At 41.8% G+C, this 23,530-nt stretch overlaps 1 protein-coding gene across 5 annotated transcripts in view; it reads right to left on the bottom strand.

Moving 5' to 3' along the window:
* qkia (QKI, KH domain containing, RNA binding a) overlaps nt 1-23,307 on the bottom strand; it is an 81,781-nt gene extending 58,474 nt beyond the window's left edge. For all 5 annotated transcript variants that reach the window (XM_086273796.1, XM_086273799.1, XM_086273795.1 and 2 more), the window contains exon 1: nt 22,879-23,307. In XM_086273796.1, the coding sequence (XP_086129922.1) occupies nt 22,879-23,023 (145 nt within the window). In that variant the 5' untranslated portion in view covers nt 23,024-23,307. The remainder of the gene's footprint in view (nt 1-22,878) is intronic.
* Between the last annotated feature and the right edge of the window lie 223 nt (nt 23,308-23,530).

Raw genomic sequence — 23,530 nt, 5'->3', positions numbered from 1 at the left:
CCAGCGTCAGGTCTTTAAGTAGATAGGCCACTAAATAAACGACTGGCATAACAAGGTTTCTGGATTCTTTCCTGCCTGTGCCTGGTTTAAAAAAAAAAAAAAAGTAAAAAAAAAAAAAAGAAAGAGGGAGAGAAAAAAGAAACACAGAAAACACATTCACAAACACACTTTTACCCATCATTTGGTTAAAGTGCAAGCCACGAGAGAGTGGAGCTACACTTTCAGCCAAATTAGGGATGGACGAACAACGACAAAAAAACCTTACATACAGCAACGGTAACCATTTCTGTCTGCGACATAAACTATAGCTGGGAAACAGCAGCAAACATAAATGCTGTGCGATTGTACACACACGTCTATATCTCAGCCAACTCACTCCCTGAAAGCAGCACGTTCTGCTCTCTGATTATCAATAATGAGCAGAAGCTGCCCGAAAACACACACACACGTAGATAATAACTCACACAACATTTAAGCTATGGGCTCACCAATGCTCTGATATCATGCGCACAAATGCACACATAAGCACATATGATACACATAAAAACAAACATCCAGCCGAACATTAAAACACCCACACACGCACAAGCTAATGAGCCTGTGTGTGTTTATAGGCAAGGCTCCCCTGAGACAGTGAACCCACAGAAATAACACTACACACGGGAGGAGGAGGGAAACTGCCTCGGAGAATATCTGCTGAACAAATACAGCAGGAAACAAGAAGGAAATGGTGCTACATCTCTCCTCTAGCTTGCCTTAATAGCCACTGCTTTATATTTAGTCTGGTGACAAAAAGACAGATTAAAAACAGAGATTAGAGAAACACACAGCTGCTCTACATTACGCTGTTCTCCACAGTCTCACGACTCTTGACTGGTGAATTTATTTTATCATGATGACTGAGAGCAGGGGGAAAACTGAGCTGCAAAGTTGTAGTTTGTAACAAAGGTGAGCCTGTTAATATAACGTCATCTACTTTTAATAGCTGAGCATTAGGATTATTACAACAAATGTGTGCATGCTTGAAACAGAAAGCAAAAGATTTATGTGCACAGAAAACAGAGTTGGTGGCGAAACTAATCTCAGAAGTCATCAAGTCAGACTAAACTGCACACAAATACGTCAGAACACTGTGACGTCGGGTGTCATGGTTTACCGCCTTCTCTAGTCACCTAAGAAAATATATATGCTCAAAGCGGGGTGTGTAGGTGTCTTCGTGGCCAAAAAAAACAAAACAAAAAAAAAAAAACAGCAATCAGTAAAGCCATTAATCATAACCTGTAGCAAATGCTAGGTTTCCTGAGGCTGTCAGAGTGACTGCATGCAGGAAGGGGGAAGAAGTGCCAGACTGAGTATGGCTTTCTGCGGCTGCTGACACAAACAGTGACGGTATGCTGTAAAAAATGTGTGTCATTGCACATTAGTTTGGTGATTAAACTGCGTAAACAGACAGTGAAGAAGAGGAGAGAGGATCCACAGGAAAGGTGTGGCCAAGGGTGAGGCGATAGAGAAGCAGGAACAGCCTGCAGATGTGCATTTGACTGGCCACAAATTCCTTCTACAGATTGATAATGACTGTAATGTTTGAAAAAAAAAATCGTCACATACATAAACAACAAGCTCTACAACAGATGGTATAATAATGAGAGAAAATAAAGAGAGCCTAAAATCCAGAGAACAGTAAAAAAAAGAAAAACAACAAAAAAACAGAAAAAAGCTCTACAAGGGGTTTAAAACTGCACAAGTATACCTAGGATGCTTGCTGTTATTTTAAAAACAAACAAACACTGGGCAGACCCAATAATCATCAGATTTAGATTTTTTTTTCCTGTTTACAGCATTTCGAAGACGAATAAAAAAAAAACTATCCATCTCATTTTTAAAAAGCATCATCACTTTAATTTCAGTGACATTTTCTTTTCTTGCAAAGTGCTGTGAACAGTCAAAAAAAAGCACCACATTAGCAGCGTGCACATAGTTCTGTGCGTGAACTTTGAAAGACTCGGGGTTGTCTAACAAATCAACAAAATGTCTTTACCGTCTCACAGCAGCAAACAGCCCTTGTAAAACAAAAGAGGCCATTTGATTAGAGTGACTGCTGTCACTTGATAACTCCCATCAGCAGTGAAAGCTGAACAGGTGCAGATACCCCTGAAAAAGTTAAGACAAATATCCTTTTGTGATCTCACAGCTGGCACCTTTTGTTTTAGTACATATCTCAAATAAAAAAAGAACAGGATTATTACTAAAAGGTGATTACTAAAGCTATTAAGCTGCAAAGACATTCAAGGTTAATGCCTTTGGGATGGTCTGGAAGAAAAAAAATGTAAAAATAAATAAATAAATAAGACAAGCAGAAAATTTATTTGCCATCTTTTGCCATTCCACAACATTTTCTTTTTAAAACCTGCCATATTTGTTTACATATGGCACTACATTTTAAAACAAAGTACCAAATTTATGGTAAAAAGAGGAATATGTCTCCAAAACTCCTGTCCTCACATCAGGACCGCCTTTCATCTGCACCAAAATGACATTTTCAGTTGTGTTACATGCAAACAAAGTGTCCAAAGAAGAAAGTCATATGACAAATATAACAACAACTGGGATAGAATCAGAATCAGAATGTCTTTAGTGTCATTGTTACAGGTACAACGAAATTAAAAATGGTCCCCAATCAGTGCATCATCCCTAACAATATCAAAATATAAATAAAACAATAAAATCAATAAATAAAATACTTAAGAATAGTATTAGCAAACTTTCACATCCATTACTACAAATATGCTTCAGTCAGCGCATAGATTAATACAAGAGTGGCATGATGGACGTTTTTTTTGTAGCAGTATTCAGATAATTTAAAGGTTTGATTAACCTACAGTAATGATTCAGTGTAAATCAAATAAATAGTGAGCACATTTAAAACCCAATTCTAAACAAAATAGCCCAAACAGGCACCATATGTGGTAGTTTTTTGGGGGGAAACACGCAAACAGAAATGATAGCATACCGTAGCGTAATAATGAAATAAAATCATTATTTAATGACAAATTTGAAAAAAAGAAAAAAGAAAAAAAAGAAAAGATGTCTGATATCCAATCAATCATATGTGGCCAAAATAACAAGGTGAATAATTTACATGTTTCCCAGATGAGACACTGCAAAGCCCTATCCTCCTCACTTCCCTCAGCTCAAGGCTGAAATTACCGTTTCACACAGTATCTGCAGAGCTATTAGGACTTCAGTCTAAAATTAGAAAAGGGGATCATCACATTTGATGATGTGGAACTGCTTTATGGGGCTGTCTGTTGGTGGGGGGCAAGCTGGCAGCTCAATGAGCCAGAGGTGTGCCAGTTTTGTGCACTCCATGGGGTCTACCATACAGAGTGAGGCAGGGGAGGGCAGCTCAATACCGAACCATAATGGTTTACTCTTAATAGCTGCCCGCGAGGGGCCAAAGTTCATTACTCCCTGCGTGGCGGGACTTCTGATCGGTCGAAACGTATAAGTGCAATCGCACTCACACATTTACACTTCAGGGAGGCACCCCAAGGGGAGTGAGCAAGGTGGAAAGCTGTGGAAACTGTTTACTTTCCTTCACACACTCACACAGATACAATTCCCTTACAGGAAGCACCGGAGACCACGGTACTTAACAGAAAGCTTAAACCTCTTTCTCATTGCTAATTATTCAGCAGTTTTGAAAAAAAAAAAAAAAAGGTTTGGTGCTAATACTCTCCTCAGTTAACCTTTAAAAGTAGCCCAACATGCTAGCTCAGCTAGAAAAAAAAAAAGAGAAAAAAAGACAACCTAATGCACACAAATGCAGACTCAGACTGCTTCTAAAATACCAGGCAAAGGCTATTTTACTGCTGCTTTTGCCATCTAAAGAGGGAACGATATGTAGCGTTAAATTGGAAGCCAAAGCAAAAGTCATTTAACAGGCTGGCTTTAAGAGAGAAGCCTCATGAGCTGAAAATGGTTTCACAAATTTGAGAGGAAATACTTTGTCCCCAAAAAAGCAGCAGCACAAGGAGAAAGCGCATCTGCTTCCCTTACATAGACCCTACAAACTATGCTTAGTTATGATGGGAACTGTTAAAACTTGTGGGTTAATTAGTATTAACCCAAGCACACAGAAAAACTAGATTGTTCTTCTGCATCCTGCGGGAACTCATTTCTCCACCTGGCAGACAAAAGATTGACTGTGCTGTGCGGTGACACACAAGAACCCTTCTCTTACTTTGCTTGTTGCCCATTTAACTCAACTTTTAATGTTTCAGTCAATGTAGACGCAAACAGGCATTTCATCCGCCAACGCCCCAGGCATTATGCTTACAAATCAGGACTTACATTTGAGACAGACACACACACACACACACACACACACCTCACAACAATGCAGAGGATGCTATGTAAAGTGAAGCACAGGATGCATTCTTTGAGCTCCACAAGATGTGAGAGCATGAGATAAGGAATGGGAAGAATAACAGGATGAAGAGTCAGGAAGCTTGCTGATGTGGTGTGTGTGTGTGTGTGTGTGTGTGTGTGTGTGTGTGTGTGTGTGTGTGTGTGTGTGTGTGTGTGTGTGTGTCTTGGCCCGTTTTGTGTTGACGCTCGCCTTCTGGACGGTGAAAAAAGGAGGTATCCTTTTCCTCTTTCCACAACCTGGAAGGGGCGGGAGGGAGTTCAAGAAAAGTATCATTTCCTGTCAGTGGCCAGATACAACGCTATGCCTCAAAGACGCAACCCAGTGTCTGGCAGAATAACTTTGAGCTTAAAAATACACAACCACTTAGATGGTGAGCCGCCGTTCATTTCATAATATATTTTTGCTGTGTGTGCACACAGCTGCCCCCTTTTGTCACGCAACAATTCAAGGAAAGGTCCAGCTGTCAGAAGAGGAAGTGAGGGGAAGGAAAGGCTCCGACTGTCAATGTGACTGGAGGAGATAACACGCGCTGTGCTTCCTGTCCCCACCCCTGTAACTAAGGAGACCACAGTGCACACAACCAATGGCGAGGATGGAAGGGAGGATTATTTGGATAATTTGTAATACCCCCTACGTCGTCTTTGTGAACCGATCTCTTCCTCAGATGTTTTTCCCCTGACTATACAATTTACCCATGCTTCAACTCTTTCCTACAAACCGATCAGAACCCACAGGAAGCCGACAAAAAGCTGGTTTACCTGAAGGTCGTGCAGTGGAAGATTGGCATATTCAAAGATCATTCCATCACGTAAACGCTGCCAAGTGACGGCACAGAGAGAGTCTCAGACAGATGCACATTTTAACTGTAAACCTTGGGCAAAGCCTAACATCAACTGAGACTTCTGATTTTTGGCAAAGAACAGATGGGAGCAGAAGCTTGCAAGAAGTGCGGCACTGAGAATGTCAAACAGAAACAAAAATGTTTATTTAAAAAGGGGAATTTCACTTCTAAATCACATTGGCACATTTTCCATTTGCCTGTAGTGATTTTTATCTCAAAATACCAGAAGAATATAGACGAAAAAAACTGAGCAGAAGTCTCTATTTTAAGAAATCATAACTCAAAAATACTAAATTCGCCTAGTAAGCGGTTTCATATAGGAACTTAGTGTAGGAACAGTTTTCTTTCATTAAAAGTAAAAATAAAGTCTGTTTCCTAAAATCACAACCTGGTTATTCAAAAAACATTTAAACATTATCTGCACTTTCATGTGGAAATGATTTTATTTGTAGCAAACTGCATCCCACGGCAAAAGTGGTATGCACCGAGCTTATATTACAGAGTCGGCAAAATGGATGCCATTATAGACGATGATGACCCTTCTCAATGCATGTAGGTGTGTGCTTCCCTCTGTGGGGTGAGAGGGTTGGCTGGTGAATTTCTGAGTAACCTGGTCATGATTTCAGAAACCGGATGTCTCCAAATATCCAGTGTTATAGGACCCTTATTGAAATAAGTACAGAAATAGACACATTTTCCTTATAATTTTGAATAAAAGGTGGAAGACTAAGTATGTTTTATTCATATCCATTTCCATGGAACAATATTGGGGGGGGGGGGGGGGGGGGGGGGGGGGAGTTAAGGGAGAAAAACAAAAAGACAGATCCATCCATAATCTCTTCAGGTGTCCACAGAGCAAACTCAACCTCAACACTTTCTTAAAGCAAGGCAAGCAAGTCAGCTTTATCTTTTGATCTGGCTCAAAAGATGAAGCCGACATAAAATATTTACAATAAATATTACGAGGAAAATACAAAATAAAATATGATGCAATTAAATTAAAAAGCAGTGCAATAACTCCTGGCTTTATGGATCTTGTCATAACCAGTTACTGGTTCAATAGGTAAGTGCAACCATAACAAATGCAGTCTGCTCTTTCATATAAGCAATACAGACGTTTGAGCACGTATTTTAAACGCCTTTTAATCCACCAAATGAGAACGTTAAGCTTTAAAAATGACAATTAACTTCCCTTACCTCCTCTCTAATGAGTGTCAGACAGTATACAACAAGACAGGAAGACTACGCATGTATTGTGTACCACAAATAACAGAAACCACTGAAACATTTAGTCAATCCATAAGTTAACAAATGATCTGTAAGGCTGGCGCTTTGCCCTGCTCTTTCCTGCACTCCACATTTTTTACTAAACTCAAATTTGTGCCAATGCACATTAGTAGTCACCCTGCTATGACAGCTATATTCACCTGCCATTATAGCAATACAAGCTTTAATGAAGCATTTCAATCTAACGCTGAAATTAAGTAAGGTGCGTGCCTATAGTCTGTGTGCAGAAAAAGCTTGAGAAGGACATGAGTTATACATACAGGAAGACAAACAGGTTACATCACAGATTATATGCATGTTGTGTGTCTGTATGTCAGCTTCTTTTATCCCCAGGCGCTGGGCCTGCTGGGGCTTGTAGCTACCATCTTAAGTTCCAGTCCAACAGCCACTCAGTCGCTGTCCCTGGGTGTGACAACACACAGACATCCCAGCTGCTATTGTGTCTTTGTGCCGGCTCTTCATCAGCTTTGCAGTCTGATGGGCCCTTTTTTTCCTCCAGTATTTAAATCTTACCACTTTAAACGCCTACACTTGTTCGAAACAAATTAGGCATACAAAAACAAATGTGTTAAATATCTGTATAGATATGCATGGTCCTCTGCCAGAACAGGAATTATTCTGGACTAAGTATCCAAGGACGCATTGTGTAAGTGTTAGATAGTCATAACTCGGACTGTTCTTTATAGAGTAGCTGTATGTACTAAACAGGCCTGGCACGATGCAGACACACTTAAAAACTCTCCTGCTATGGGATGTACTTCCAGATTGCTTATCTTGAAGGACACACAACAACAAAAAATAAATTTCAAAAAAGGAAAGGGCTCCCCCTCACCTACCCTCTCTTCTATCTGTAGATCATAAGAAAAACTGCACTTTAGCTATGCATCTGTTTGGTCTGGCTGCCCCACAGATCAGCCATTTGATCTGTTTTGTCTGCCAAGTCATGTACCTTTCAGAGTATTTAAACAGAAGGATTTTAAGATTTTGAAGAGCTACAACAACTAGGTCAGAGTGTCAAAAAGGGAGGAGAGGAATATGAAGAAGAAGAAAAAAAAAGTGGGAAGCGCTGTCGCTGACTCAACTGTCATTAACCAAGCTTCCACAATGTTTAAGCCTTTAAACACTGATCTGCCTCAAAGTGCTTGGGTGTGGGGTGGGGTGGGCTTAACAAATCTGCAAGTGCAATGTACATGTGCACAATTACAGCCAGCGGACGCAGGCATGTTGTTTCCTACCAAACGACGATTGAGCTTGGCAGTGAGTGAGTGGAAAGCTGAGTGCACGCTTGGGTCCTGGGCGCAGACAGTTAGAGCTGGGCTGATGCAAACCGACAGACAACGTTACAGGCCTTTAATGTCACCACTGGTCCTCACATGAAAGAGGCAATGTAGCCCCAAGGCTGGATTTTTGCCACACATGCGAGTACAGAGGGAGGCTGGAGAAGTGAAAACAAATGGAAGCAGAGAGTGGGAGAAGAAAATAAAATAAAAAATCTGGAGAAACAGGAGATGAGAGGGGAGAACAAAAGGCAGAGGGGAAAAAAACAATGATGGGAAGCTGTAGAGTCAGCCTGATAAAATAAATAGGTGAAAAGACAAAACTAGGAAAAATGAGTCACTCCCTGGGGAGAACAGATACCGATTTTTCCCCAACAATGAAAACGTTGCTTTTGCCGAGCAACACGTTATCAAAATGGAAGGCAACGTAACACAAATAGATGAGACGGATGCATGTACATGTTTGAGGCAGAAAGGAAGAAATGGGAGGGGGAAATAAGGAAAAAAAACTATGTATGTGCATTTTAGAGATGCAGACAGAGCAAGATTTCAAATGGTGATGAGGGAGGAGGAGACAGAACCAAGGTCTGGTTCATTCAGAGTGTCAGACGCTCAATAAAAATAAGGTTTCAGGAAGAACTCCCATCACAAACAGCCTAAAGTAGTGTCAGACAAATACTCTCCAGGAAAGCAGAGCAGGGAGCTGAAGAGAGGGGATTAAAGGGGACACAGAGAGAGACAAGTCCATCTCCTAGCAGACTATTCTTCACCTTAAGGTGTCAACAGCAGCTGGCACCTTGGCACCCTGCTCATGGCCACACCTGTCTCTCCTGCTGGGTCTACACACCTTCCATCCCCAGCTGCAATAAATCTTTTCTTCCCTTGGAAGGAAGGCAACTAAAAAGGCAACTAAAAAGAGAAAAAAAAATATTTTTTAATATATATATATATATATATATATATATATATATATATATATATATACACACACACACACACACACACACACACACATATATACACACACACACACACCAACACAATGCTGGTAATCAAAAAATAAAAAATCTCTTAAATCACCATTTTCAATGTCAGCGAGCTTATGCTGGCACCTTCTGTAATAAAATCTATACACACCAGCCGGAGAGAAGCGGCTGTATTCGTACCCAGGATGTACTGACGCAAAGGGGCGGGCAGTACTTCAGCATACTGTCAAACAGTGTTGTTTATTTTTATTTAAACAACACGTTTTTCTCGTCCAGCAACCACAAGTGCCACAAATACAGGAAAAAAGGACTTAAAAGCCTTTTTCAACCACTACTTTGACAGAGAAAGTGCTTATAGATTTGAAGCTCCTTCAATAAACCACATTAATCATTAAACAGTGACCAAATTATATTTTTTGGTTTTATTGTGGCAGTTTTACTGTATGTCACAGTTTATTATTTATTGATACTATTTAATTAATAGGCTCATTCTTCTGACAGGCATGTATGGAATATAAAACATTAATTAAACAGAGATAATAAAATAAAAGCATGTGGCCAAACTAATAAATCTGCTCTTCTAACCTCTAAGATTTGAACACAAAATAAATACTAGAGTCAGGCCATAACAGAGTACCTGTTATGGTTTCTGTTAGATGTAATGGCACTTTTTGTTTGCCACTGTTTTTAAACAATGTCAACATCTGGCTCGTTAGCATTAATGTGTCCACAGCCGAGAGCAGCTTTCAAACAAACTCTGTTTGGACTTATTCTTCCAAACTTTGCAGCACAAAATGATTGTATTGCCAGGAAAAAGCACCTGTTAGCCTCTAGCTGGGTTTCTCCTGGCAAAATGAGCCTTTGGGGTTACGCTCATAAGCACGATTGGTCCGCTTATAGTTAAGGGAACAAGCGTGTTAACTTACTTAGCAGAAGCCTGTATTGTTTCCTGTTATTTCTGGCCATTTGACAAAATAAAATAAAGCATTTTAATCTTATCCAAATTAAACTACACTTAAATCAAAACAGCTGTCTACTTATTCTTTTTTAAATAAATAATAAAAAAAATAAAAATCACAGTTCTGGTGATTTTCCTTTGGTGGAAGGGTGGGTACCAAGTTTGTTTTTCAATGCAGGAAGCGCATTTATTAACCTAGAGTAACATGTTCATTATGCTGGCCTCATCTGGAGCTGTCTGTACCCCGCCTGCAGTGAACTTTAAGCATGGAGGGAGCCTGTCCAGGAATGAGACAAGACGAGTCTCATTTTGAGACTGAAAACCTTACAAAGAGCTGACCCAACTCCTTCCTGTTATATTTTTCATCTTCCATCTGTCTTTATCGCTTCTGAATGTAGCAACAGAGTCTCAGACTGCCACTTGGCTAACTAGCATTATGTAGGTGGTGAAATTTAGCAAATGTGCAGTTTTTGGTGGTACAAATAGTTTGTGTTACAAATTACAGAACTCATAGTTCAGTAGAATTGGTTACATAATATCAATTGCCTTATACATACAAATTGACATTAATAGACTATAAACTCTTTGATCTGCCATGGTGGTCTTTTTTTCTGCTCACCTATATAATGTATGATATTGTGTCAGGAATACCACCAGCAGTATGCAGCAGCTTTATAAAGTGGTACATCCAGGTCACATTATTAACCAAGTGGTAAATACAGAGTGTAAAAAATTAACTGCAATCCTCTGGGCTTTTTTGACAGATAGCACTTGTGTGCATGCTGCTATGTGAACCGGTAGGAATGACCCAGTGTGTGAGTCTGGCCCATTAGAGCACAAAAAGCCATTGTGCATCATTTGCTGAGAGGAGGAATGGGGAGACAGAGGGGTGGCGTGTGGAGCTGAGGGAGGGGTCAGTGACCTTCTTCATAACCAACCAGATGACCTCATTCACAGCACATAGGAATCCTCTGTCTCCCCCCACTGTTCTTTATCACACTCACCATCCTCCCATTGCTCTCGGAAGCCTAACTCGCCTTTTTTGCTTTCAGCGAACACAATAAATTAACTGAGTGGGGACAAGCTCATGCCCTAACCCTTTCATATAGACGACACATTCTTTCCCGCCAGTTATCCATGTTTTTTATGCCAGTCTTTCCCATGTTGCACAAAGTGTGACAGGGACTCTTTGTTTCGCCAATTAAAGCCTAATCATATGAAAACACCTATTGTTTCTGCTGTGTAATCTCCTCCCAACCCATGCACTGATAAGGATAGGCAGACTTAAGCCTCGCTACAAACAGACAAGCAGCAACAAACACTAAACGAACACAACAGGCTCAAAACTGGTTCACTTTCTGTCACAGAACTTAGTTCATGAGCTGCTCCTGTCACCGTGGGCTGCATGTGCTGCACATGGGCATAAATTATGCTAAGCAAACCATGTTTTGTATTACAGCAGAAGACTGCAGGGCAGACAGCCACTGTAAAATACAACTGTGCAACACATGTAATTGGAGTTGGGCCAGACAGTTACTATGTGTGACTGTGTCACTGAGTCAGAGTAAACCCTGTTCAATCAACTGAACCACTGCTGTACAGGTTGAAGGAACAATGACATAAAAATCTACAGAGGACAAAAAAAAAGACTGCTGTTTGTAAAAGAAATGTGTGCACCTCTATCCAAGACAACATAACTTCATCACTACAAACACGAATGAGAACACCAACAACAAGGACAGTACAGGGACTGCTACCTGCAATTAGTGTGACCAGGTGTCCCACTTAATGTATGGCTGCACAGCATTTTTATCCCTCGTCTCCCCGACCCACATATTGAGACAACATACCACACTTGGATTGGTTCAAGCTAACAAAATTCAACACGTGAGTCTCACAAGAAACATGGCTGCCAAAGACATGAGCCGTTTATGGATGAATAAATAGAAAAACTCAGAGATAATTAGCAGAAAGAACAGAAGCTGAAGTAACACTTTTAAACCACTGTAACACTGTGATGACATTAAAACTGTAAGACTATCACTCAGGGGCATTAAAGCAATTTTTAGCTTTTATTTATCCTCGTAGGAAGTTGTAAAATGTGCATTTAAATACAATAAACAACATCTGTTTATGCGCCTGATCCCAAATCTCTAACCTGTCTAAAAATTAAGACCATCTCATGCCACATAAAAATCTTTTCCCCACCACATGTTACAGGTCTGCTACTGGTAACGTGCTGTTTTATTAGATAAGAGGGACAAATGTTGCCTGGTATTAGTAATAGAAACACTTTAAACTTGAATATCTTCTAAAAAAATGATGCTCCTTTACCAGCATCTTAGCTTGTAAACTAAGAGAGTTCATATGCCTATGTCATCTACGCCAGCGGTCCCCCAACCCCCGGGCCTCGGACCGGTACTGGTCCGCGAGTCGTTTGGTACCGGGCCGCGAGAGTTGAGGCTCAGGTGTGAAATGTATGGTTTTCAGGGTTTTTAGCGTTATTTTGTTATCGTTTTTATCGTTAACTCTGTTTTCCTGGGTCTTTTCATGTGTGTTATGAATAAATCTTTTTTTTCGGTACCGGTACTAGTTTTATTTTGTTGTATTTATCCGCAACACCTTAAAGGCCGGTCCCTGAAAATATTGTCGGGCATAAACCGGTCCGTGGCGCAAAAAAGGTTGGGGACTGCTGATCTACGCCTAAAATAAATACATAAAAAAAGCCTTCCTGCATGATTTGATAGAGGACATCCTCCTTCACTCTGCTGACATGTGTGACAAAACCAGTTTCACAGTCTGTGAAACTATCTTTATAACTGGTAAAAGTTAAATATGTCAAAGGCCTCTCTTGATTAAAAACGAAAGTAATTTAGTACTTATATAACACAACATCGAAGCTTTTACCCAGTATATAAGCATTTAAGAGAAGTCTGCATGCATGTGAAATCCTTAACATTAGGGCTGGACGATTAATCGTTAGAAAACCGCGATCTCGATTCATACTTATGTGCAATCTCATTTCCAAATGACAACGATTTAAAAAAAAGAAAAAAAGAAAAAAAGACGACGATTGTACCGCATTTTGATCCGGGACGTACTCTGCATGAAAACAAGCGCTCACTCTTCCTGCTCAACAAATGACAAGGGCGGAGCCTTATACCACGTGATACAGAAGCTGTGCCGTGTGATGCTAAAATTAGCAGGGAAAAAACAACGGAGAGCACATCAGGGATGATGAGAAAGTGACAGGAGAAAATCCGTCCCAGTCAACCACCCAAACATCAATAACGGGAACCTTATACATCGCTTCCCTATACCCGTCGAACTCCCGCAGGCACAAAGAAATTACGGAGGCTATCACTTATCACCTGACCAAAGATATGGCTCCCATCGACACTGTGCAAAACGAGGGATTTAGGAAAATGATCAACACCCTAGACAAACGCTACACAGTGCCGTCCTGCAACTATTTTTCTATTGTTGCACTACCTGCTCTATACATGCAGTGTCGAGCAACGGTGGAGACGGAATTTCAAGCAGTACAACATTTTGCGGCAACAACAAAACGTGAGAAATTTGTTGTTTTTATGTTTATTTATTGTTTTTATGTTCAGTCTCAACTGTTAGGAAGTTGATGTGCAGTTAATAAGTGCAATAAATATTTATACTGGAAAAGAAAATCGTGAGAGAATCGTGATCTCAATTCTAAGCCAAAAAAAATCGTGATTCTCATTTTATGCAAAATCGTGCAGCCCTACTTAACATTGAGGAGATTTCTACAAGATGAACTCAACTTTTTTGTGGGGGTTTGGGACTTCAAACAACATCCTGAAAATATTTATTATATTTACAATTGTTTGGAACAATGCTGACATTATTTCTGGCACCGGTTTGTTTTTTTTTCTCAGAACTGTCAATTCTGTTCAAAGCAGGACCGGAGAAATCTAAAGGGACAACAACATCTAAAGAACAATGCCGCAAGCGTCTTTACAAGAGATCAACTGCATTCAAGATGAAAAGCCGACTGCCCTGGGTAAAAATACAAACAAAACACGACTCGCAAAATTCTGCATCATTGTGTAATTAGAGCTCCCAAACCAGAAAAAGTCTGTGAAGGACACATCAAACGACATCTCAATCTCTGCCTTATCAAACTGGACGCCAGAAAGCTTGTTTAGAAATGTCTTTAAGACAATGACACGTTTGAAATTAAAATATAAGAAACAGGTGAAAAATACAAAAACCATAATAACTCATAATAACAATATATAAAAACTGCAGCTTTAAGGCAGCAGTGCAGATGCCAGATTAAAAGTTGGCATTGAAGCAAATGGCGCAGTATACAGGCTAAAGGCATCATTTTGCAAAATTATGCAATTTACAGTGAAATTTTTACAGCACGTTGCACAATGACACAACTAACAAGCAACAGTACTGTGAATAGTAGAGTATGGCTTTTGAAATGCAAGGACGGAAAACGTGTTGAAAGCACGGTGGCAAAATGCTCAGTAGTGATCTCACTGCCTCCTCCTACTTCACTTTCTTTGGCCCCTACAGGAGGTTATGGCAGCACTGCCTGCTCTTGCCAAGCTTCACAGAAACAACAAGGGCTGCTGAGGAACAGTTAAATTATTCATCTCAGATTCATCAGCCTGCGACTAGTTAGAAACCCCTGCAAAGGCTGAAAACCACAGGCAGACTGATTTAACGCTGGGTGTTATGAATAGGAAAGGGCCAGAGGACGCTTTGGGCAAACGGGGGTTATATGAGAGTATAGAAACGTTACAAAGCTAAAAAAAAAAAAAAAAAAAAAAAAAAGGGGGGGGGGGGGGGGGGGGGGGTAAGAAAGAACGTTTCTGCACTTTGATATTTCCACAGGAGTTGAATCAAGTTTCCTGTTGCTGGCTGTTAGGGAAAAAAAATTTCACAGAGTCAAAGACAAAATTATTCATCGAGCATTTCCAGGCATTTAAAGCAAAGGAGTAATTCCTACGTGTCACGGTGGCATTCGCATTAAGCCGAGCTAAAACACTCTATGAGAGCAAGTGTGGGGAAAACAAACACCAGGCTGGAGGTTAAGTGTTCTGACTGTGCTCCGGTGAAATTCCTGAGCTGGCTGCCAACGTTCGCTTTGCCGTTCCTCCTCTGAAAGGAGAAAGAAAATGAATGCAGATCGGTGGGCGAGTGAGACGGGAACAGAGTGAGCATTCAGCTCTTCTTTTTTTTCCCCCCTCATCTCCTTTTATGATAAAAATAGGGGACGAAAACAGGATATGGTGCTGGTCAATTATAACCAGTGTATGTGTTGGGACAGTTCAGACTTTAAAAACAGAGTGGAAAGGGGAAAAAGAGAGAAAATGAGGTGGACTTCTGTGAGTGAGGCCAGTGGGAGAGCTGTTTGAGGCATGCAAAGAATGTAGCAGGGTGGGGCCCATACTTCTGTAACTGAGAAATATAGCGCAAGTTGCGTATTTATATAAATGTGCAACGGAGGAACCAGATAAGAGGTGATTCATTGTGTAATCTAAAATAAGTAATAAAAATAAAATAAACAGACAGGCTCACCTCTGTGGGTCTGGAAACAAAAACAAAACAAAAACAGAGCTTGTCACCACAGCAAGAAAACAGCTCCCCCTCCCTCCCCGTGCCTGTCTGAAGGAAAACAAACCACTGAGTCCCCCTCTTTATAGCACTTTCCTGTCTGAAGCAGGCATGACTTCCTGGATATGTTATTCCATCAGACACAAAAATTTAAGACAGATGGTAAAAGCTGACAAAACTTGGGTCAAATGCAATGGTGGAGCTCTAGTTTTAGAGACGGGAACAAGTAACCCAATTTACTGAACAAGTCTGTGTCAGGAAGCTGTTGTAAGATTACGACATCCCTCAGTTCATCTTCCGCTTTAATCCTGCTTGTCATCATCTAATGAAACACAGAAACAAGTATGACTCCCACTTTAACAAGAACCACGATTTTCCAGGAAGATTTCCGGTCCATCTGGTTACCTTACTCTCTTATTGCTCATTCTGATGCAATGGCTCTGCTTTTAGGGAAAAATAAAGAGAGATAAAACTGCCTGCAGCCATGTGTGGCCTAACAGCCAGCAGCATCATAAGGAAAGACACTTAGTCTTGGCGACACAAGCCTGATAGTCAGCCAGGCAGTTGGGGCAGGGCACGAAGACAGGAGGCCAGGCAGAGAAATCGCTGATAAGGAGTCCCCAGCACTCACGGGATTGAGTCCTGAGATAAGACCCTGGAACTGTCAGTGGATGACTTTATCATACAGCATCCACAGGGTGGGAGTGGTTTTCTCGGGGCGAGAGCAGCACCAGGGGAGCAAGATGGCTCCAGGGCCAGAAGCTGCGGTGGGGGTAGGCAGAGGTACAACAGAAGAAAGTGTCAAGCAAATGCTGTGACTCTGTTTCCTTCTACAAACCCTCCACATCACCCTGTCAGACTTGTGCCACCACCTAATTTATTACCAGGGAGGAGAGACCGCGTAAAGGAACCACATTAGGGCCAGAGTAAGGCCCACTAGTGTGTCTACCTGATGTGCATGCACAATCGTATATATGCAACTGTTTGTGGTACATCAGGTATGATTCTCTACTGGATTATATACAGAGTTTCTCCTGTCTCAAAATCGGACTTTAGGGGGAAGGGGTGGATGAAAACACATGTACAGCAAGCACAACTGGGCCAAATGTAGTTAAGGGAATGAGTCTGTGTTACTATACTAAACAAAGATCTGTTTATTTCCCTGATATTTCTGGTAAAAATGCTGTTTAAAGAGAGAGGACAGATGGCTTGAAAGAGGAGTGAAAGAAGCCATCTATGTCCACTGTGAGCAACCATCTTTGAACAGAGGCGGGGGTTTACGACACCAACTCTCTGCCATCTATAATCCAGTTTTGAGATCCCTTCCCAGACACCTTAACGCCCACTCACATCCTGGGCCATCTGACCTCAGGAATTCGCATGATAAGGTGGGGCCAGGTTTCACAATGAACACACCCGAAACTCTGGCTGATTGGGACCCACACCCAGTTTCACACCTAGGCTCAGGCGATTAGAGGATCATCAGGGGGTCCTTTTGTCCCTCTGTGGGGGGATACTCCCACTAGGTTTATATCTGGGACTCTCCACCATTTGACCTTAGAACGGAAGAAGCTTCTCGGATGAGAGGTGAAACGTCTTCAAGCAACTTAAAGAAGTCCAGACGCTTTTCTTTGCAAGCTCCTTTGACTGCTGTTTAAAGAGTTTTTTCCTTGGTAGAAAGTGTTTTAAAAAACAAAAACAATATTCATATGCTGAAAAAACCCACATATAACAGCAAGAGCACGTTTTCAAAGTCACGGGACGTATGCTGGAAGGTGAACCAAGTTTAGTGCTGATCTCAGCACATGAGAACTGGAGGAACACTTTTTCAATGAAACGCTGTAGTGGTACACTCCTAGCATTTCTAGATTATCGGTAGATATGAGAAGTTAAAACAAAGAAGTTAAAAGGTTAAACATTGCTGCCCTCATTAGCTGGTATCTGAAATAGAGCTTGCTTGAGATTATTTCATGTTTTGTTAACATACGACACAAGGGAACTAGTGGAACTATCATGTTACGACACTGCCTGTTGCTAGCCGTAGCTGCGGCCCCAATGGACGCTGGCGCTTCTTTCTCGCCCTCTCTCTCTCTGACAGAAACCATTGTGGTCCTGTTGTTGTACCTGTAGAAAAATGACCAGATGTATGACAACTGCAGTAAACTAGTATTTAACTACGCAAAAGTAGCAATATAGCTACTGTACAGGTGTCTGGGTGCAAGCTTGGAAGAAAGAAAAACTGCAGCTGCTAATGCTTGCCGCTCTTATCTAATATTGTGTGCATGCAATGCGATGCATGGATCAAAGAGCCACAGAATTCAGCAACATTTAAAACACAATTTTATTCTATAAGAATATAATTAAATGTTTTAGAGAACTGTTAAATACTTTTAGACTAGCTGAGCATCTGGAGCTGGGACAACCAGGAACATCCCTGCTATAGACACCGAGAAAGGCAAAGTAATGATCAGTTTACCGTAGTTCTTTATTGTTAGATAACATATGCAGAAAAAACCCTTCAGAGTAATTTACCTGCCGACAGCTATATAAGAGGCACTGTGTGGGTCATATGCAGAATAACCAATAATCATAATATACTTATTGAGCAATCAAAATAGTTATTGGATTCCGCTCTAGGGGATTTAACAGGTTTCTGCTTGCAACAACAGCCTTGGCCTAACACCCCCCAACTTTATCTGTGTTCCCTTACAGCTCTGAGCACTATCTCACTTTGTGAGCTGTGCTCAATCTTGTTAGCTGCTAAATTGATTGCATGTCAGAGGTTACTGCAGGTCCAGCCCTGTGCCGAGGAACGCCAAGGGTCAAGCTACAGTGGGAGGGCAGTGCAGCAATGGCAGACACAGGAATACAGGGGGAGGAGAGGGGGGACTGCTATACACGAAAGACTGACAGAAATGTGGGACGTCAGGTAGAGAACAGAATTCAGACTTCCAGCAGTCACCCATTTATCACAATCTGTTCACTAAAACAGCTGTTCCCTGAAGACCAATTCCCCACAAACGCACCACAGTGGACAGCAGACTGTTTGTCCTCCAGAATGCTGACAGCTCTCACAGGAATGTCCTGTTAAAACGTGACACACAGAAATAAACAAGCAGACACTAAAACTGTATGCAAAGGGAAATGATGTAGCTAGGAACAAGTGGCACATTGCACCACGTGGCTTCACCGCACAATTGCACATTTAATCTATTATAGCAACAATCCACAAAAATAGGCACATTGCTAAGGCTGGGTATTGTGGCCCAAAATGCTGATTTTCCATTTTGGAGGCTAATGGATGATTTACTACGTCAATGTATTAGTTTACTCGCCACTCAAGACAAATCGTGACTCAAAAACAGCTTATTAAAATAAAACTGAAGGCCTGCACAAAACAAACAAAGAAAACAGCACCACTAGCAACTGCTAATGTTTACATATTGCAATTATAAAGAAAAACACTAAGAGCAGCTGGGCAACAATAACAAAATAGCGAGAGGGAGTACAATGTTATTCCCACCAAGCTAATGCTTGTGTAATTTCTCTTTGCTGGTGCCCGGTCTTGTTACACAAAATGAAAGTAAGACCACTAATGTTAGCCATTTTTAAACTGTGGTTTTTGGAATTGAAACAGAAGCTAACATGTGAATCGCATTGCTCCCATTTTACAACATGCCTTTGTCTAAAGTCCTGAGCAGCTCTGCTGTGCAGCTGCTGTTAGTTTTCAAAAACTTTACATGTCTTTGCAAAACTGACCAATTTTTATATCTGTGGAGTAATCTGACTACATTTCTTCATCTTCATTTCATCATAACAGGAGCTCAGAATAAATATATTGCTGAGAAATCTGACTATTTTGCCCACCCACAGACACTCATCAAACTTCATGGCAACAACTAATAAAAATCTTGCCTTCAACATTTCCCGTACTTCACTACTAGGACTGCATTTCTAGATGTTATACAGTCTGTCTCCTTCTACCAAGAGAAAATATAGCAATTTGAAGCAGCTTGTTGGCAGGCAGATCGTAAATAGAAATAAAAAAAACTCCACAGCAGGTGTCACCTCAGGGAGATGAACAACTGCAACGGAAGGGGATTTCAAAAAGGGGGGCACGTCAATCGGCCAGAGTGACCTTGAGGGACAACATGCATGCTGGGAAAGTAACGGGGTCGTCCGTGCACGCAGGCTTGCTAAAACAGGGCGGGAGCGGTGTTCGCACAGGAGGGTGGTGTCGGCTTTCTTGCGCACATGGAAACAGCTGTGTAGACATGCACAAAATGCTGGGCGGGAGGGTGAGGTGGGGGAGATGAGCAGCTGTCGGAAGGGTGCACTGAGAGATGGGAGGAATTGGGAGAGTTTAAAATATTCAACTGCAACTGGTTATATTTTTGCTCTCATTAGCAGCACTTAAATCTGACAAAGGAAGGCGTTTAAGCCGTTCAGTCACATTTAAGCCCACAAAACAGACTCAGAAAGCAAAGCCCATCCTCTGAGAATTAGTTTTAAACAATACACAAAAAACGTCCAACACTAATGTAAAGCTTTATCAACAAATTAGCACAGTCATTAACTTTTTGTTGTTTGGCACAGTATACTTGCCTTCATGGGACACCTTCAATGTGCAAGAAATGGCTGAGATATCGAAGGCACGTAGCATACTCCGTGGGGAAAACAGCGTAACTTGTTAGGTCAAATACAAGTCAGACCTCAGTCTATCCAGTCTGACTAGAAAGGAAAGAGAGATGCTATCTTTACTACTCAAATGTCAACTACCAACCGCCATTAAAAACTTTTTTTTTTTTTTTTTAAATCACAACTCTACACTACTTTTCTGAACTTCGGGAGGAGCAGACATCCAACATCACATGAAACGCAACATAAACAAGCCTGATTCTACTAGATGTGGTGGGGCCTGCTTACAATATATACAAGGGGACGAGGGGACCAAGAGGAGGTCTGCTCCAAATACCACATCAGAGTTTTGGCCCCCTCCACAGGGAGATGAAACCAAACAACAGAAGAAGCCAGACAGTCAGTCAGACAGGCCTTCACTACCATCATCTGATACACACATGCAACTTTTAGCAGCAGGGTAAGGTTTGGGCTGGTGCCGTGGAAACCCTCAAAAACATCAGATGTGCCGTTTAAGAGGAGCGAGACTGGGAAGTTACAAGTGATTTCTTAAACACCAGAGGACTGGATGGTTTTGCAAGTTTTTTAACAACGGGCGCTGCAACGAAGCATCAGACCAGAGCACCGAGTCGCTTGCAGAAAGCAAATGCAATTTTTATCCAACTCCTCCTTGACTTAAGAGTCCGTTTAATGAACACAACTGGGAACCTTTATCAGCTCAGCCTTTTTAGTATTCCTGAGATGCAAACAGATACATTTTAGTTGGCCCCATGTATAAAAAGTCAATAGACAGAAATGCATTATTTGCATGGAGTTCTTTCTTTTTGAGGGGTTAACTCAAAAGTTTACCAAAAGCAGCAGGGCTGAGCTGTTAACAGTGTGGATGAGAGGGGGAAAAAAATAGGAGAATACATCTGCTTCCTAACTCTCCCTCAAATGAAAACACCAACACACCCAGCAGTCCCACATGACTACAATAAAAGTGCAAGATATTTCATCAGTTTTGTGAAGTATTTATGGGGTGTGGAGACGATCAAATTGGAGGCCGAAATCATTAAAAACAAAAAAATACGTGTGCATTGCAGAGCTGCAGATTTTCTGAGAACATCGTGCATAAGAGACTTTAGCAAGCCTCAAACTAAATAAAAAAGATGAAGAAGTGCAATTTTCTACTAATAAAAAAGCACTATAAAAATGTCCTATAGGCAAATGAGAAGACTTCACTATTTACTGCACCAAAGCAGCACCCAGGCTTAAACTTAAAGTCAATGTACATCCGTTTAGCGTTATGCAAGCTTTAGTTTCATAGTGGCAATAAGTAAACAGCTCCGCATTTGTCTTGTTTATCGCCCATCAAGACGGCCAGAAAATCTTTGCAGACCGGTTTAGCAACTACATACTACAGAGCCTACTCATCCAGACATGTTACCGAAACTCATAGGCATGCGCTACTTTCAGGTCCTCTTTCCTCTTAAGAAATAGCCCGTTCATGCTGTAGCTTACGGGGTAGTCTTATTTTTAAATTCATCGTGATGTCCGATCCAAAGCTACACACAAAATGCATGGGGACAGTCTGCCAGGGGGCTGTGGCGCTCTCTAGTGTCCCCAGCTCAGTTACATAAACCACAGGTCCAACCTTCCGCTTAGACCAGCTTATGATAATGATACTATCAACATAAACGGCAAACAATCCTGGGTTATCAAAGCCACAGGGGGTGCCAAAATCAGTGACAGGGCGCAGGAAACAAATTCTGGCTGCCAAATCCAGCCTGGACGGCGCCGCTGACAAGAAAAAGGGCGACGCAGTTTTGGTAGGGCAAGCTTGACTGGTTAAAAAAAAAAAAAAAAAAAAAAGAGGGGAAAAAAGAAAACACGACGGCAGCTGCAGCAGGGGAAGGAAATACAGACAAGCCCCCCTTCTAGGTTTTAAGGCAAATGTTGTAGTAGCCAAAAGAAGAGGGAGAAAGACAGCGGTGCCGCGTTTAATGAAAAAGTTAGACGGCTGAAATAATCTTCCGAGTACCGCCCCCCCCCCCCTCCTCGCAGCAACTCAGTGGCCATTGTTTGGGCAACAAGCAGAGACATTCCGCCGTGCTGTTAGACTCGGCCGCTGGGCAACAACTAACACGACCCTCGGAGTAAGGCAAAAAGAGAGGAACACGAGCAAACCCAAACACCCCCCAACGTGTGTTTATAGCAGTGTTAAGCACAGCAATTGCAGTCTGTTTATTACATACGTGGCCAAGTTAACGCCACTGCCTGGTTCTTGAAGAGTTCAGCAGACACCCAGACAGGCTAGCTGAAAATGTTGCTAACCCGAGCGGCTAAACTGCTGTGTGGAACATGTGGAACCAGGGCCCCAGAGATTGTTCTTTTTTTTTTTTAAACTGAGAACAACATTTGTATAACCTGAAATAAATAAAGATATTTTTATATCTTTATTTATTTTTATAAACTTGCCTGTTAACACGTCTGACAACATGACAGTGATATGCGATTTTTATTTCTTAGGCAAGTAAGAGAAAGTTTTCATCTCGTCGTCACAAAGTCAAGAGAGCAGCAGAAAACTCCGGTGGACTCGGAGCTCAGGGAGAAACAAACTCGCTCCGGTAGGATACTAGTGCGTTTCTTGGGTTGTATTGTGGGGCAATTCTCACTGGAAGTTGGTACTACTACGCCTGCCACCTCCTGGAATATCGGGGTGCCCTCTGCTAGTGTATCCCCGGGTTTCGCTAACGATTTGCGGCAGGGATGCCCAGCGAAGCCGTGCCGACACCGGACTGCACCGTGGTCATGCTTTAACCCACTCCCCCACCTCTCCAACGAGGAGGGTGTCTCTCCAGAAGGCCACTTACCTTCATCCAGAAGCCTCTCTAGGTGTGTGAAGATGCCGCAGAGATTTGGCAAACTGGTCATGAGCTTCTTCTCGTTCAATAATTGCATTAAATAGTCGGGACTCGGCCTCGGTCGCTCCTTCACTTCGACCTCTCCGACCATCATCTTTGCGGCGAGAGCGGAGAACAAACCACCGCGAAGCACAGAATCCTCTTTTAAGGAAAAGAGAAAAAAAACGAAAAAAGAAAAAAAAAACTTGCGGCTCCTCGTTTCCCTCCTCCTGATAATCAGAAGACTCTGTGAGACCCCCCTAAAATCAGGTTTGGTTTGTTCTTGTTGTTTGAGTGGAGAGGGGGGACAAAAAAAAGAAACCGTTATCTCCCTTCCACAGACTCGTGCGCTGTACTCTCCTCTACGCCGTGTGCGCTCGGGGACGTTCGATTCCACCACTGTAGGCGCGAGAGCCTGTTCCACCGGAAAGGGTCCGCCCTCCTTAACGCTCATTGGACATCTTGCTTTACAGAGTAACCAATCATTCCTCAGATCCGAGCTACAGGGGCGGAGTCGAGTCGTTAGCGGAATGACGGACGGGTATTGTAGCCAATGAGACGCAGTGCGCAGGAATGCACATAATGCTTCTAATATGTTGTCAACAGAATAGAACACATTTAC

The sequence above is a fragment of the Aulonocara sp. 'chitande type north' Nkhata Bay genome, linkage group LG19 (assembly GCF_057382095.1).
Source record: "Aulonocara sp. 'chitande type north' Nkhata Bay isolate Kocher_YH1m ecotype deep benthic linkage group LG19, A_spYH_male_GT1.1, whole genome shotgun sequence".
Classification (NCBI taxonomy): Eukaryota; Metazoa; Chordata; class Actinopteri; order Cichliformes; family Cichlidae; genus Aulonocara; species Aulonocara sp. 'chitande type north' Nkhata Bay.
The sequence above is the reverse complement of the archived record's forward strand: the minus strand, read 5'-3'. Positions and strand labels throughout refer to the sequence as shown.